Genomic DNA, 13,396 nt, shown 5'->3' on the forward strand with positions numbered 1-13,396 from the left:
TCCAATTAACACTTCACTAAACTAACCACTAAACCAACCACTAACTCCATCACCCTACTTGCCTACAAAAAGAAAGAGGCAATCGGTTAGCAAACAAGTTGTAAAATTTGGCTATAAAAGCCATTCAAAACTATTGTAATAGGAGTTCTTTTTTTTGGAGAAAAAAGGAGAGAGTCTCGAATACAAGAAAAAGAGAGACTTTCGATACAAGAAATACACGAGATTAATCAAAAATCAAACCAAAAGAGGTGCTTTTTTCGTCAATTCTCGTTTTAAGTTCCTTGTTTATTTTATTTTATCTTTCAATTTTATTTTATTTTTTACATAAGAAGTAAAAATAAGGGGAAGAAGCTTATCCATTTTGAAATTACCGAAAAAGGGTTTTTTTTTAGGTTCGGCCGTCGTGTACAGTGGTGCCGATGGCGGCGCGTGGAGGTTCGGTGACCAGAGCAAGGCCAGACCGATGGCCAAATTTAGAAGGGAAGGGAAGAGTGTTATTTTTAATATTGTTATTATTATTATTATTATTATTTTATTACTTTTACTATTATTCTATATACTATTACTGATTTATTATCATTATTAATAGTAACGTAATAGTATTTTTATTATTTTATTATTTTTTTACCTTTTTATTACTATTATTATTAACTTACTATTATTATTTTTATCAATATAATATTATTTTTTTTATATTATTATTGTTATTAGCACGTATATTATTATTATTAGTGTATCATTGTTATTTTCTATTTTATTATTACTTTTATACTATTGTTTCTATTTTTATTATTTTCATTTTTCTATTTTATTATTACTTTTATACTATTGTTTCTATTATTATTATTTTCATTACTTCCGTTATTATTATCATTATTTTCTATTATCATTAATATGTCGTTTGTTTATTATTATTTTATTATTATTATTATTAACACTATTATCATCATTATATTTATTTTTTTTAATATCATTTCCATTATTTTTTAAATTATTATTACTATTATTTTTATTATCCGTCCTATTTTTAAACTATTTCATTCAATATTTTGTTGTACGTGTGTTTATTTTCCCCCTCCCGAATTAAATTAAATTTTTATTCGAATTTTCTTTGTTATTCTATCTTTTATCTCTATATTATTTTATTTATTATTATTTTTGTCTAGATTTTTCAAGTAAAGGCAATATTCGATACTTGGAAATTCAAGAAATCGTGTCCTAACGTACTAGGTTTCAGTTTTTCGTTTGATCTAAGTAACCGATTATCCTTTTAAAATAAAATACATGAGTTTTAAATAACATAAAGGCAATATTCCGTATTTAAAAATTCGAGTAGTCGTGCCCTAACATACTGGGTTTCGATTTTCCGTTTGATCTAAATATCCAAATATCCTTTTTAAAATTTAAATACATGTGTTTTAAATGAAATAGAAGGCAAGCTCATAATCGAGGGTCGATGTGTTGTGTCCTAACGTACTGGATATAACATTTTATCTTAAGATGAAACGGTCATTGGCATACGTTTTAATTCATCCAAATACTTCAAAAAAACATTAACACTAAGAGGAATCATATTTTAAACTCTTGTCAAATTTTTAATTTTCAACATTAAGACACTGAATAATCAATTAGGTACTAAATTTGGGCGTGACAAGAGTGATAACCCTTCCTCGCACGTAATCGACTCCCAAACCTGTTTTTCCAATTTTCGCAGACCAAAATTGTTGTTTTGATAAATCAATCTGTTTATTGAAAAACGACCACGTTTTGAGGTGACCCGATCACACTCCATCAAAAAGGATCGGTGGCAACTTTAAAATTTCGTTTTAAACAGTCGATTCCCGTTTTTTAAAAAAATAATTTCGACAGCTTAGAAACTCTAAACTTTCATTTTAAAAAGTCGATTCCTATTTTTCAAAAACAGATTAGTCCTAGAAGATATAATCAGACGTGACGAACTTGACTGATAGACTTAAGAAGAAAAGAAGATCATTAATTCATTTATGGATTTATTCATTCTGCACTGTACTCTTTGATTTTACGTTTTTACCCTTGCTTCTTCTTCTTCTCATCATCATCCAAGTGACACGTGAGCTACGACCCCACTTTCCTCGTGAGAATCTCCGTCATTTGCCCTTTTCTATCATTCTGTCACCAACACTTCCTCTCGTATATAAACAACCCTCCTTTTTACTCATTTTTTCCTCTCAATTCTCACTTCCTTTACTTCCGTTCTTTTGCCGTCGTATTTTTTTTCAGAGATTTGTTTTTTTTCGCTTCTTTCGATATGGGGAAGATCAAGATCGGAATCAACGGTACTATTATTATTATTATTGATTTTGTTTTTAAATTATGGATCTGATTTTCTTTTTCTGTTTGGTGAAGGATTTGGAAGGATCGGGCGTTTGGTTGCCAGAGTTGCTCTCCAAAGTGAAGATGTTGAGCTCGTTGCTGTTAACGATCCTTTCATCACCACCGATTACATGGTTCGTACACTGTATTTTCCTTCCTATTTCTCACTTATTTACTAGGTTTTGGCATTAGTCTCCGTGCATGTTTGTATTATATTGGTTTTAGTTTTAAGAAAGCTGATCTGATCTTCTCTGCTCTGAGATGAGTGATGATTTGAATTTTTTTCTTTCTTTCTTTCTTGTGATATGATTCTTGAACTTTTAGTGTTACCTAACAGAGCATGATGAAATAGTTTAAATTTCAACTGGTAAACTGATGTATTTCTTGTTCGATCTTTAAGAGATTTATTATAAACTTACTGGTTCTGCTTAGGTTTTTTTTAGTGAGCGAATCTTGTGTCTAATTTGAAAAGAAAGGATGAAAAATGAAGAACCGTTTTAATCAGTTTTTTTAACGATTTAATTATTGATGTGATTTGATAATTGTATTTGTACAGACCTACATGTTTAAGTATGACAGTGTTCACGGTCAATGGAAGCACCATGAGCTTAAGGTGAAGGACTCAAAAACCCTTCTCTTTGGTGAAAAGCCTGTCACTGTTTTCGGCATCAGGTGATATCATGTGTTTCTTTTTCAAAATGGGTTGTTGTAATTGACTTGAGGAACATGGTGAGTTTTCCATTTAGGAGCTATTTTTTTTATTGGCTTTTGATTTATGCCAGAAACCCTGAAGAAATCCCTTGGGGTGAGACTGGAGCTGATTATGTCGTTGAGTCTACTGGTGTTTTCACTGACAAGGACAAAGCTGCTGCCCATTTGAAGGTTTGTGATAATAATTTGATCCTATGCTTTTTTGGAGTTAAGGCCCCCAAAAGTTGTGTTTGGAACTTGATTTTCTTCTTCTTATCTTCGTGTATGGTATTCTCATCTGATCTATGCTTTTTCACTTTTTAGGGTGGTGCAAAGAAGGTAATCATCTCTGCTCCCAGTAAGGATGCTCCCATGTTTGTTGTGGGTGTCAATGAGAAGGAATACAAGCCTGACCTTCACATTGTATCCAATGCTAGCTGCACTACCAACTGCCTTGCTCCATTGGCTAAGGTAATAGTGGTTTCCCTTTTATTTGTTTTGGAGCTTCTGACAAATAGTTTTATCTTCATGGTAATAATGGTCTTGTAAACATGGTGGCAGGTCATCCATGACAAATTTGGCATTGTTGAGGGTCTTATGACCACTGTCCATTCGATTACTGGTAAGTATATATGGTGTTTTATTGCTTTCTGTTGCTATCCGTATGTATTGTTTATTGATTAGTCTCTTCACTTCAGCTACTCAAAAGACCGTTGATGGTCCATCAATGAAGGACTGGAGAGGTGGTAGAGCTGCTTCGTTCAATATCATTCCTAGCAGCACTGGAGCTGCCAAGGTATATAATCATCTTTAGATTTTCAAATACTAATAACTGTATTCACCTTTGAATAAATGTATTATGATCAACAATGACTGTCTTTATTATTTTTAAATAGTCGTTGGATTCGAAGTTTGACAGTTTATATTGTAATTGTATAGGCTGTTGGCAAAGTGTTGCCATCATTGAATGGCAAGCTGACTGGAATGGCATTCCGTGTTCCCACAGTTGATGTCTCTGTAGTTGACCTCACGGTTAGGCTTGAGAAGAAGGCTTCTTATGAAGATATCAAGGCCACTATCAAGTAAGGATTAGAATATTTTTATATTGTAATGATATTTTTAATATTTCAGAATATAATATTATCTATATAATGTACCTAAATAATATATATTTTTATGTAGGGCGGAATCTGAAACTAATTTAAAAGGAATTCTTGGCTACGTAGATGAAGACTTGGTATCAACTGACTTTGTTGGGGACAGCAGGTGTGAAAGCTTCATTCTTAATGCCTGTCATAATGTTGATTTGCATGCTTGAGAGAGTTCTTTGTTGATCAGTCAATTCTGACCCAAGTCCGTAGAAGTCAACAATCAAACTCGATAATGATTTGAACAAGAAATTACCTGAATTTGAAATAACCTGAACAACTAACTTAAATTGATCAAAACTTGAGTTTCAAAAATATGAAATTTCTCCAACTTGGAATGACCTAACCTAAAAACCCTGATTGTCGAACCTGAATGAGTTGAACTCAAAACTGCCCAAACTTGAATAGACCTAAACCTGAAGCAGCTTGAACTCGAAATTGACTTGAATACAAAATGTCTTGAAAATTTTGACACTTAGATTGATCTTCTCTAGATTTACCTGATCTGAACCCAATCCATTCTGTCCTATTGTGATTAAGGTGATACAAATATATAAATGGAACTTACCTTCTGTTGTATTCTGACAGGTCAAGCATCTTTGATGCCAAGGCTGGCATTGCATTAAATGACAATTTTGTTAAGCTTGTCGCGTGGTACGATAACGAATGGGGTTACAGGTAAACTAACATTTCGTTATTAGCTTGAGATATATGTACATATATATATGCTTGTTCTCCGCTGCTTTTTTGACGGTGTCATGATTTTCTGTCACAGTTCTCGTGTGATCGACTTGATCCGGCACATGGCTTCTGCCTAAGTGAGTGATTTTGGTGAACCAAACTCATTTCATAATGGACTTTTTAATAATAGCCTCGTTCTTCAGCTTTAGCAAAATATGGAAGAGATGCTATGGGAATAATAATAGAAATTGCTCGGGATTCTGGGAGTTTCTAATTTTACACTGTAATTGTGTTCTGTCTGAAACACTTGTAATATATATAATTACAAGGAACCAAACAAACAAGGCAAGGCTAAGGTAAACTTGGGAACAAGAGCTAAACATTCTATTTAGCATCAAAACTTAAAGAATTTAATTTACTTGTTTAAATCTAAAACCGGCGTACTTAAAATGGTTAAACGGGAATGTTAGACCTGTTTTTTTATTATATACACATCATTACAGGCGTACTAATTCAAAGAAAAAGGTTGAAACGTTAAAAGGCATAAATGTCGATTTTAAAACTTAATTGAGTGATTAGGCCGATTTTTGTACGCGTTTTTCTCTCTCTTTGGTTGGATTTTGGTATTAGGGTTTTTTTGGTTTGGGTTAGGGTTTTGGTTAAGGTAGTAGTTGGATTAGAGTTTTTAAGGGTTTAGGGAGGTTGATTTATTCGTGTTTGTATTTTAGGTAGATATTGTGAAAATTCAAAGGTATATTTCAATTGTGGGTGATGTGATAGCGCTAGGAGATTTATATATTTTATCTGTCGTGTCGAGATGAAACTGTTGTCTTAGAAGTCGATATTGATATTGAAGCTTGAGATAATAATTGTAGGGAAAAGTCAAGGGCTTTCCTGTATAACCATATTATTATTTTTCTCCATCTCCAAAATGAGGATCGATAACCTACTTATTGTTCGACACAGTGAAAGTGACCTATTAGTTAGGTAGGAGAGGTCAAGAAGTAATATTGTTTAGTAAATAATTAATCATCATTAAAATCCGAATTTTCCTGTAACCATTAAAGCAATTTAATCTTCTGCTTGTTAATCGGATATAGGCTAAAACTCTCATTATTGACACTAGGAATAGAAAATTCTATTAGATTAATTTAGGGTAATTAATTTAATTAGTTTAATTAGTTTTTCAATTTGGATTCGCACTACTAACTTGTAAATTGATTAAATTAGTAATTATTCTTTGTAATTAATTTAATAATAAAAATTTTCAATCTACAATTTCTTAGGTACGATCTTCGGAATATTTATCGATGTTTCATTGTAACACTTCTATATTACAAATTGACCTGTTTGTTTGCAAATACAACACTTAATATATATATTATTTGCACGATTTTTACTCAAAACGGTCGCACGTTTAGAGGCGGTCAGTACACTAATCCAATCTTATGATATGTCAACTATACTTAACTTTGTTCGAGACAGTTAATAAGATAACTAATGAATCAATACATATATGTTTATTATCACATCTCATAGTTTCATGCCATGGTCATTTATACTATGCTTTTCTTAATTTAAATTATTGACATTCTATATCATCGTATACAAACTAAATCATGAGACAATAGAATGCTTACCTCCATAAGCTAGTTTTTAACAAATCATGTATACATGCATATTGAACTCAAATCATAAAAATACAAATCGTATTTTTTTTACTCGTCTACGACCTCATCTTTTCTTTCTCTCGAGATGACCCGACGTTGTCTTAGTTACGTTTGATAATTTAATTATGAAAATAGCTTTAGTTCGTATCCAAATCACATTCAAACCCAAAATCAACATATTTTACATTTTATTCATTTTAGTCCTTATATATGAAATACTCATTTTTCTTATATTTAACATCGGTTCAAAATCCGATTTCACATCCTTATATTAAGGACCTTATACTATTTATCTATAACATAATTTCATGATAGCTTTCACTTTATTTAATTTTGTTCCTAATGTCACAAAATCTTCTAACAAGCTTCACTTAAGTTCTAACTTCATCTTTAACATAATCTAAGTTCACTATCTAACAATCTCTTCAATTTCAAACTTAATTTCATCAGTTATGCTTTAATGACAACTTGCTAAACATCAAATGATTGAAGAAATTAACACATGAACTAACTACATTAAATTTCCATGATTCAAATTCCATAAAAATATTAAAGATTTGGCTTAATTCCCTTAGTGAATTGGTGGCCGAATGTTTGCTTAAGAAAATTAAGGTTTTTCTTTCTTCTTAATAATTTAGACGATTGAAGGAAGGACAAGATGGCGATGTTAATTTATCTCTTCACTAACTTGCTTATATATTACTATCAACACTTAATTTAGTTAATTTAATCATGTTTAGTTAAAGAAATTTTAAGCTTTTATTATATGTTATAATGATAATTGTAAAGTTTAATCACCGTCGTTATCATCCACTATAGTACAAGAAACCATGGTTTCGTAATTATTTAGGCCCTTTGGATAATTGCTAATTAAGTCCTCAAACATTTTCTAATTTAAAATTTAATAGTGATTGAATTTTTATAATTTAAACTTTGTACTTTAATTAACGATTTTCTCTATTAAATTACTTAACTGATCTTTAATATATTTTCATACTAATACCGTACATCTTCCAATTTTATCATTACAAACTCAATTTACAGAAATAAAATTTCGAAACCGCATTTGTCGTCACCGAAAAAATCGAATTGTTACATAGAGGCTATTGGGTGAATGATTTCATGAAGATTATTGGGTTATGCTCAGACTTTCATGCGGAGCTATGGGACATGTACGAGGGATTTTGAATGGCTTGGGAGCTGAGTATTAAGCAGCTAACCATTGAATCTGATAATATGAGTATTGTGCGGATGATTTCCAAGTGTGATGGCCATAGCAACCTACCACTGCGAAAAATTCGTTCGCTATTACAATTCAACTGGACTGTGAGGCTATCGGGAATGTAATATTCCGGCTGATGTATTAGTAAAGGCTGCGATGGACTGCCCAATGGGACTGAAAATCCCTCAATCACCACCGGATGTGGTCTTACAAGCTTTGCATGATGATATTAGTCAGATAGGAAATGCATAGGGACTGTTTTGGTTACGTAGCTATTACTTCTGTTTTAGTTTCCTTCAAATCAAAATATAAAGAAGCAAACGTTTGGATATGACGTGGAAGAGGACATTGGCGGGACAAGAAATGAAGAATGATCTCATTCAAGCTTTGAACCCAACTTCCAACTTACGCCCCCACTGGATGTAGAAGTACTAAAGAACTAAACAGGTACTTTTTGTATTTTTATGGTTATTAGTCTTGCAAATTCCTTCAGTGAGATTTATACCAACAGACCGTCAAGTATGCACTAGTGAACAACAATGATTAACTGATACCTTCGAAGAATTTTATTATCAATAAGCAACCTTACATGGTAAGATTAAGGAATACTTTGGGAACAATAAGAAGTGGACATATATTTAGCATCAAAACCATCTTTAAAGTTGTAAAATAACTGATTTCTACTAGTAATCTAATTCTAAAAGGCATATGTTCTCCAACTGGACATCAAAAACACCTTAAAGCTAAGCATGGTCCTTCAAACTTTATTTTCTTTTTCCTAGACATAAGATGGTTTCAAACATCACAAAGTTCCCATCAATGATAATGCAATAAAAATACGTAAATTCACAACCAGTCGAGCCTCATTCCAAGTCATAAGCTCCTGCAACAACCAAAAGGGAAAACAAAAGCAGAACCATTAAAACAGCAGTAAAATATCATAGTCGATCTTCACCATAAGGCCTGAATTACAAATTGTAGAATTACACATACAGCCTTCTATGAAGGTATCATAATTGCATGAGCCATGTAATCAAAACATAATAAAAATAATAAATGATGTTAAAACCCGATAACATATTATGAGGAGAGCAGATGACTGTAGGCATTCGTACTTCTAAGCTACATCAAGTTCCCATTGAAATAGGATCCATACAAGGAAAATCACTTGCCATTAGTTGGTTATTAGCAGCACCCCGAATAACATTTGAGTCAAAGTATCACTTTCAAATTAAGTTCTGAATTAGTAGATGTGCCAAAGGGAGTGGCAATGCCATACGCGATAAGGAAGACACTCGTAGATTGGCAGAGGCAAATTGTGCCTTAGCAGCAAGGTATCAAATTTGGTTTATTTTATGTTGCTTCCTTTCTAAATCTATTACTTCCTTCATTCGTTAATTGTAACAGTTCTTTACTTGGAAGGTTTGATATCTCCATTCTGTATGTATTCCATTCTGTATGTATTCATCCCTGAAACTGACATTTGGTATCTAATATCAAAATAGGAAAAATGCATTAATAAGAGGATGTTGAAAGGAACCATACTTCATAATTAGTTGAAACAATTCAGATGCAGACAAACATGACCTAATGAAAGCTAGAGCAAGTTGCCAAACAGCCTCACCACAGATAAGCAAATATAGTCTTCAAAAAATTCATTCTCTGGGTAACGGTTAAATCAAGTACTATGTAATAACAACAGAAAATAAACACCAGTATCCATTTTCAGTCAGCAAATTCATGCAATGTTTGACACAGAGATTATTGAGAAAGCATGATAAGTAGTGATGTAACAATAACTGTAAATGCCATGACACATATATAGGTAATGAAAAAGGAAATTACCATCATGGCCTAGATGAATTCATAGCGATGGCACATATAGGTAATGAAAAAGGAAATTACCATCATGGCCTAGATGGATTCATAGCGAGAAGCATGTTTTGTCCACCAGGAATATATTGCACGTTGGGTGACTTAGCAAGGGTTCCAGCAATTTCCCTTGATGCCTCAATCCTCCTTAGCTCAATCAGTCCCATACCAGCAGTCAGAGTTGCTTCCGAAATTAACTTCGCAGCCTCACTTTCACCTTCTGCTCGGATAACAGCAGCCCTCCTTTCCTGATCAGCTTTCGCCACAACGTACCTTGACCGCTCTGCCTCCTGTTGTGCCACCTGCTTTTGCTCCACTGCTCTTGAGAATTCGGCACCATACGACAAGTGTGTAATCGCTACATCGGCTAGCTCAATGTTAAAGTCCCTCGCACGCTGTGTCAGTGAATTCCGGACCAATGCAGACACTTGGGGGCGCTCGGTGAGAAGCTGATCAGCATTGGACTGTGCAACCACAGCTTTCAACACCTCATTTCCAATGGAGGGAAGCACTTTCTCATCGTACTCGAGACCAAGGCGTTGATAAATTTCAGGAAGCTTATCCACCTTTTTCGCAAAAATACAACCAATCAAACATTAATCTTTAAATAACAAACTAAACCGTAGCATTCATCAAGCATACATACATGATCAAAACTGCAATGTTAGTAGAATAAAAACTCCGGTCATAGCATCAAAAAAGACTTTTCTTTTCTTAAAATGCAAAAAGCAAAAACCAGAACCTTCATTAACCCATTTCATAATTACATACAAAAAAGTCATGCCTAATCAAGATTTAGTTCTTCATACATATATGTAAAATAAAACCCATTTAATTTGAATAAAAAAAAACGAGAGGCTTTCTTGATTACCTTAGGTTTAGAAAGGACTCGAAGAGTGAGGTTAACCATCTGGAGATCCTTGGTTCCGGAAATAGATGAGAAGGTGTGAGGCTTCATACGTATATCATAGATGAAAGGCTTCTGCAGCCATGGGACCAAAAAGTGGGTACCTTCTTCGGCCGTTTTGTCCAACACTCCTCTTAAACGATCAAAGATTACAGCTCTTTCGCCACCGTCCACGGTGTACATGGAGGCATTGAGGAGAGTTGCAGCGGCACCGAGGCCAAAAGCTGCGCGTGCGATGTTGGTTAAGAAAGACACTGCAGCTTGATTGCTTCCCATTTTTCTGGAATTCCTTGTTTGATTTGCTTTCTGCCTGTTGACAGGGAGTTATGATTTTTTTGGGCAAGTGGGGGTTATATTATTAGGGTTTATCTATGTATATATATATTTATATAAAGAGGGGCTTAATTCATATTTTAGTCCCTAAAAATACTGTTTTTCTCACTTTGGTCTTTAAAGGTTCAGTCCCTAACGTTATTATAAGTTCATAGGTTTAGTCATTTGGATGTAAAAAAAATTAGATGATATATCTAACCAATCATAAATTTATAAAAGAAGTAGTAATTTATTATTTACTGAATATCTCAACTGAATTTTTTTAAGGACTGAGCTGACTGTTAATGTTAGGAATTGAAGCAGGCCAAAAAAAAAAATTAAAGATAAAAATAGAAAAAGAAAAATACTTTAGGGACTAAAATATGCATAAGCTACGATTTAGCCTTTTACTAATATTAGTTTTTCAATTTGATTTGTACAATTTTAGTTCTTAAATTACTATATTTGTTATTGCTTACAAAAAAAAAAAAACATGCTACTTGACACATTCTTATTGGATGCTAATAAATTTTCAGATAAAATTGGATGAAAATAATAATTCTCTGATTAAAGTGAGATAAAAAATGTATAATTCAAAGGCCTAATTTTAAATAAAGCCGAATTTTAAAGTGGATTAGGTTCATATTTAAGAGCTAAACAATGAGCCCGAATTAGCCCAAACGGATTCCAGTTTCCTTCATCTTCCGCTTATAGCTCTTTTCGTTTCTATTTCAATCAAGAATTACCGTAAATCCCCAAATTTGAATCCAACAAATTGAGGCGTAAGGATTCAATTTTACGACCTCTCAAGAAAGGTAACTTCTTTTACTTGTAATTCTTTTTTATATTGTGCCATTAAACTCCTAGAAATCAAACAAAGGAAACTCATTTCCATTTTTCATACACTACCCGGTTCATCTCTCTTCATTTTACTTCAAACCCCGTAAGAAGAAGAAACACTTTTTCCTCTTTTCTTCTTTGTTGGGATTGATTGAATTTTCTGCTGAATGGATGTTTCTTTGTTGGGGTTGATTAAATTTCTAGTACAACGGCTCCATGGTACTTTTTCTATTTTTTGCTTTCAGACATTAATCAAAGTTGGCTAGTCTCAACACATTTCAATTTAATCAAAGTTCTTTGCCCATAGGACTCAAGAATGGCTGGGAAAGCAGCACAATCTGTGGTGAACGCAGTGGGAGAATACCAATATCCATGGCGTGAAAAGTTGGCTAAGTACAAATTAGAGTTATCAAAGGGAGTATGGGCTATTGGGAATTTGGAGCTTGGAATCCTCTAGGCATCAGCGCCAGGCATCGACCTAGACACTGAAAAAAAATGCTTCTAGCGGGCCAAGATTGGTCGTACGATCCAGAGAAGAAAGAGATGAGAAGCAAGATGAAAGGTCACAAGTGCGACAGAATAGCTGCTGAGAGAAGGGAGAATACTGCTAATTTGATGCAGAAAATGCCTGAGATGTTGCTTGCTTATAAGAAACGCAGGTGGGAGAAGAAAATGAAGGACGAAGAGAAAGCTAAAGATAAATAAATCTGCATTTTTTCCTTATTTGGGTGGTTGAATCTTGTACTAATGAATTCAATGTTGGGTTTTTTGTTTAAATTATTATGTATTGGCTGAATAATATTGATACACATGTTACTAATGAGATAGAGCTATGGGTTCTTAGGGTGCTTCTCAGATAATGAATTAAATGTTGTTTCTTTTGCAGGATTACTGTTTTGTATAGTTCACTAGTTCAAAGGATTTTATCCTTTTGGAAAGGTTTAAATATAAAATTGTTATTCAAATTTGTACTTGCATTTTTTTTTGTGACATTGGCCAATCGAGCGACATCCTCTTGTACCTATTTTTCTTTTTCTTTTTCTTTTCCCTTCTCCTCTTCTCCTTTTCTTTCTTTTCTTATGTTTATTTTCTTTTTCTAGCCTTACTTCTACACTTTTCATCTTTCTTCTGCCAAAAATTTATAAAATTTTCTCATTTTCTTACTATCCAATCACCAAACAAAATCACATCTCTTAAACTCTTTTCGTTTTCTTCTTCATTTTCCAACCACCATCAACTAATCCCCACCACTTCCCCTCCTCCTTTCAAACTAACCCACAAAGACAAAATCTAATAGAAATATCAGGATAGAAATATTTCAATTCTTTCTTCTATTTCTTTTTACAGTTACACGAAAATTATATATCATATTATCATTCACATTTATGTTCACGTTTGAAACTTTAATTTTTTTGCATATAGAGTCGACTTCAAATTTTAGATTTTAATTTTTTATTAGATTATTTATTAACCAAAATAATAAAAACAAAAGAAAATAAAACAAAATCCTTAAACCTAAAATCCTTAAAAAAATTGAACCCATCAGTTGGAAGAAAATTAACATCACAAAAAAAAACCAAAAATATCCCCAAGAACACAGAACCTAGAAAATTTTCAAACCCCAACAAACATATTGGCGGCGGCTCGCAATTGCTAGCTCCACCGCCAGTGATAACATAGGCAAGTGAATGCATGGTGGTTT

The 13,396-nt window shown here is 33.0% G+C and overlaps 2 protein-coding genes and 1 pseudogene across 9 annotated transcripts; 2 read left to right on the plus strand and 1 right to left on the minus strand.

The window, feature by feature from the left end:
• The first annotated feature begins 2,064 nt into the window (after nucleotides 1-2,064).
• Nucleotides 2,065-5,262, plus strand: LOC107888701 (glyceraldehyde-3-phosphate dehydrogenase 2, cytosolic). The gene is made up of 11 exons (XM_016812878.2): nucleotides 2,065-2,315; nucleotides 2,386-2,486; nucleotides 2,909-3,024; nucleotides 3,135-3,234; nucleotides 3,367-3,513; nucleotides 3,604-3,664; nucleotides 3,741-3,838; nucleotides 3,982-4,124; nucleotides 4,225-4,308; nucleotides 4,779-4,868; nucleotides 4,966-5,262. Exons 1-11 carry the CDS (start codon nucleotides 2,288-2,290, stop codon nucleotides 5,006-5,008), a joined length of 1,011 nt encoding a protein of 336 aa, XP_016668367.1. The 5' UTR covers nucleotides 2,065-2,287; the 3' UTR covers nucleotides 5,009-5,262.
• A 3,044-nt stretch (nucleotides 5,263-8,306) lies between these two features.
• Nucleotides 8,307-10,901, minus strand: LOC107888702 (prohibitin-3, mitochondrial-like). Of its 8 annotated transcripts, none has more exons than XR_001681452.2 (4): nucleotides 10,507-10,901; nucleotides 9,669-10,201; nucleotides 9,179-9,239; nucleotides 8,307-8,646 (listed from the first exon to the last, which is right to left on the minus strand). XR_001681452.2 is itself a non-coding variant. In XM_016812879.2 (3 exons), the coding sequence occupies exons 1-2, from the start codon at nucleotides 10,816-10,818 to the stop codon at nucleotides 9,671-9,673; spliced, it is 843 nt and encodes a 280-aa protein (XP_016668368.1). In that variant the 5' UTR covers nucleotides 10,819-10,901; the 3' UTR covers nucleotides 8,307-8,646; nucleotides 9,669-9,670.
• A 1,100-nt stretch (nucleotides 10,902-12,001) lies between these two features.
• Nucleotides 12,002-12,659, plus strand: LOC107888703 (uncharacterized; annotated as a pseudogene).
• Nucleotides 12,660-13,396: the final 737 nt, after the last annotated feature.

The sequence above is a fragment of the Gossypium hirsutum genome, chromosome A09 (genome assembly GCF_007990345.1).
Source record: "Gossypium hirsutum isolate 1008001.06 chromosome A09, Gossypium_hirsutum_v2.1, whole genome shotgun sequence".
Classification (NCBI taxonomy): domain Eukaryota; kingdom Viridiplantae; phylum Streptophyta; class Magnoliopsida; order Malvales; family Malvaceae; genus Gossypium; species Gossypium hirsutum.

Coding starts and splice junctions, on each gene's coding strand:
- LOC107888701 (XM_016812878.2), top strand. CDS start 2,288: ATGGGGAAGATCAAGATCGGAATCAACG. Junction 2,316..2,385: donor GATCAAGATCGGAATCAACG/GTACTATTATTA, acceptor TGTTTGGTGAAG/GATTTGGAAGGATCGGGCGT. Junction 3,025..3,134: donor GTCACTGTTTTCGGCATCAG/GTGATATCATGT, acceptor GATTTATGCCAG/AAACCCTGAAGAAATCCCTT.
- LOC107888702 (XM_016812879.2), bottom strand. CDS start 10,818: ATGGGAAGCAATCAAGCTGCAGTGTCTTTCTTAACCAACATCGCACGC. Junction 10,202..10,506: donor GAGTCCTTTCTAAACCTAAG/GTAATCAAGAAA, acceptor TTTGCGAAAAAG/GTGGATAAGCTTCCTGAAAT.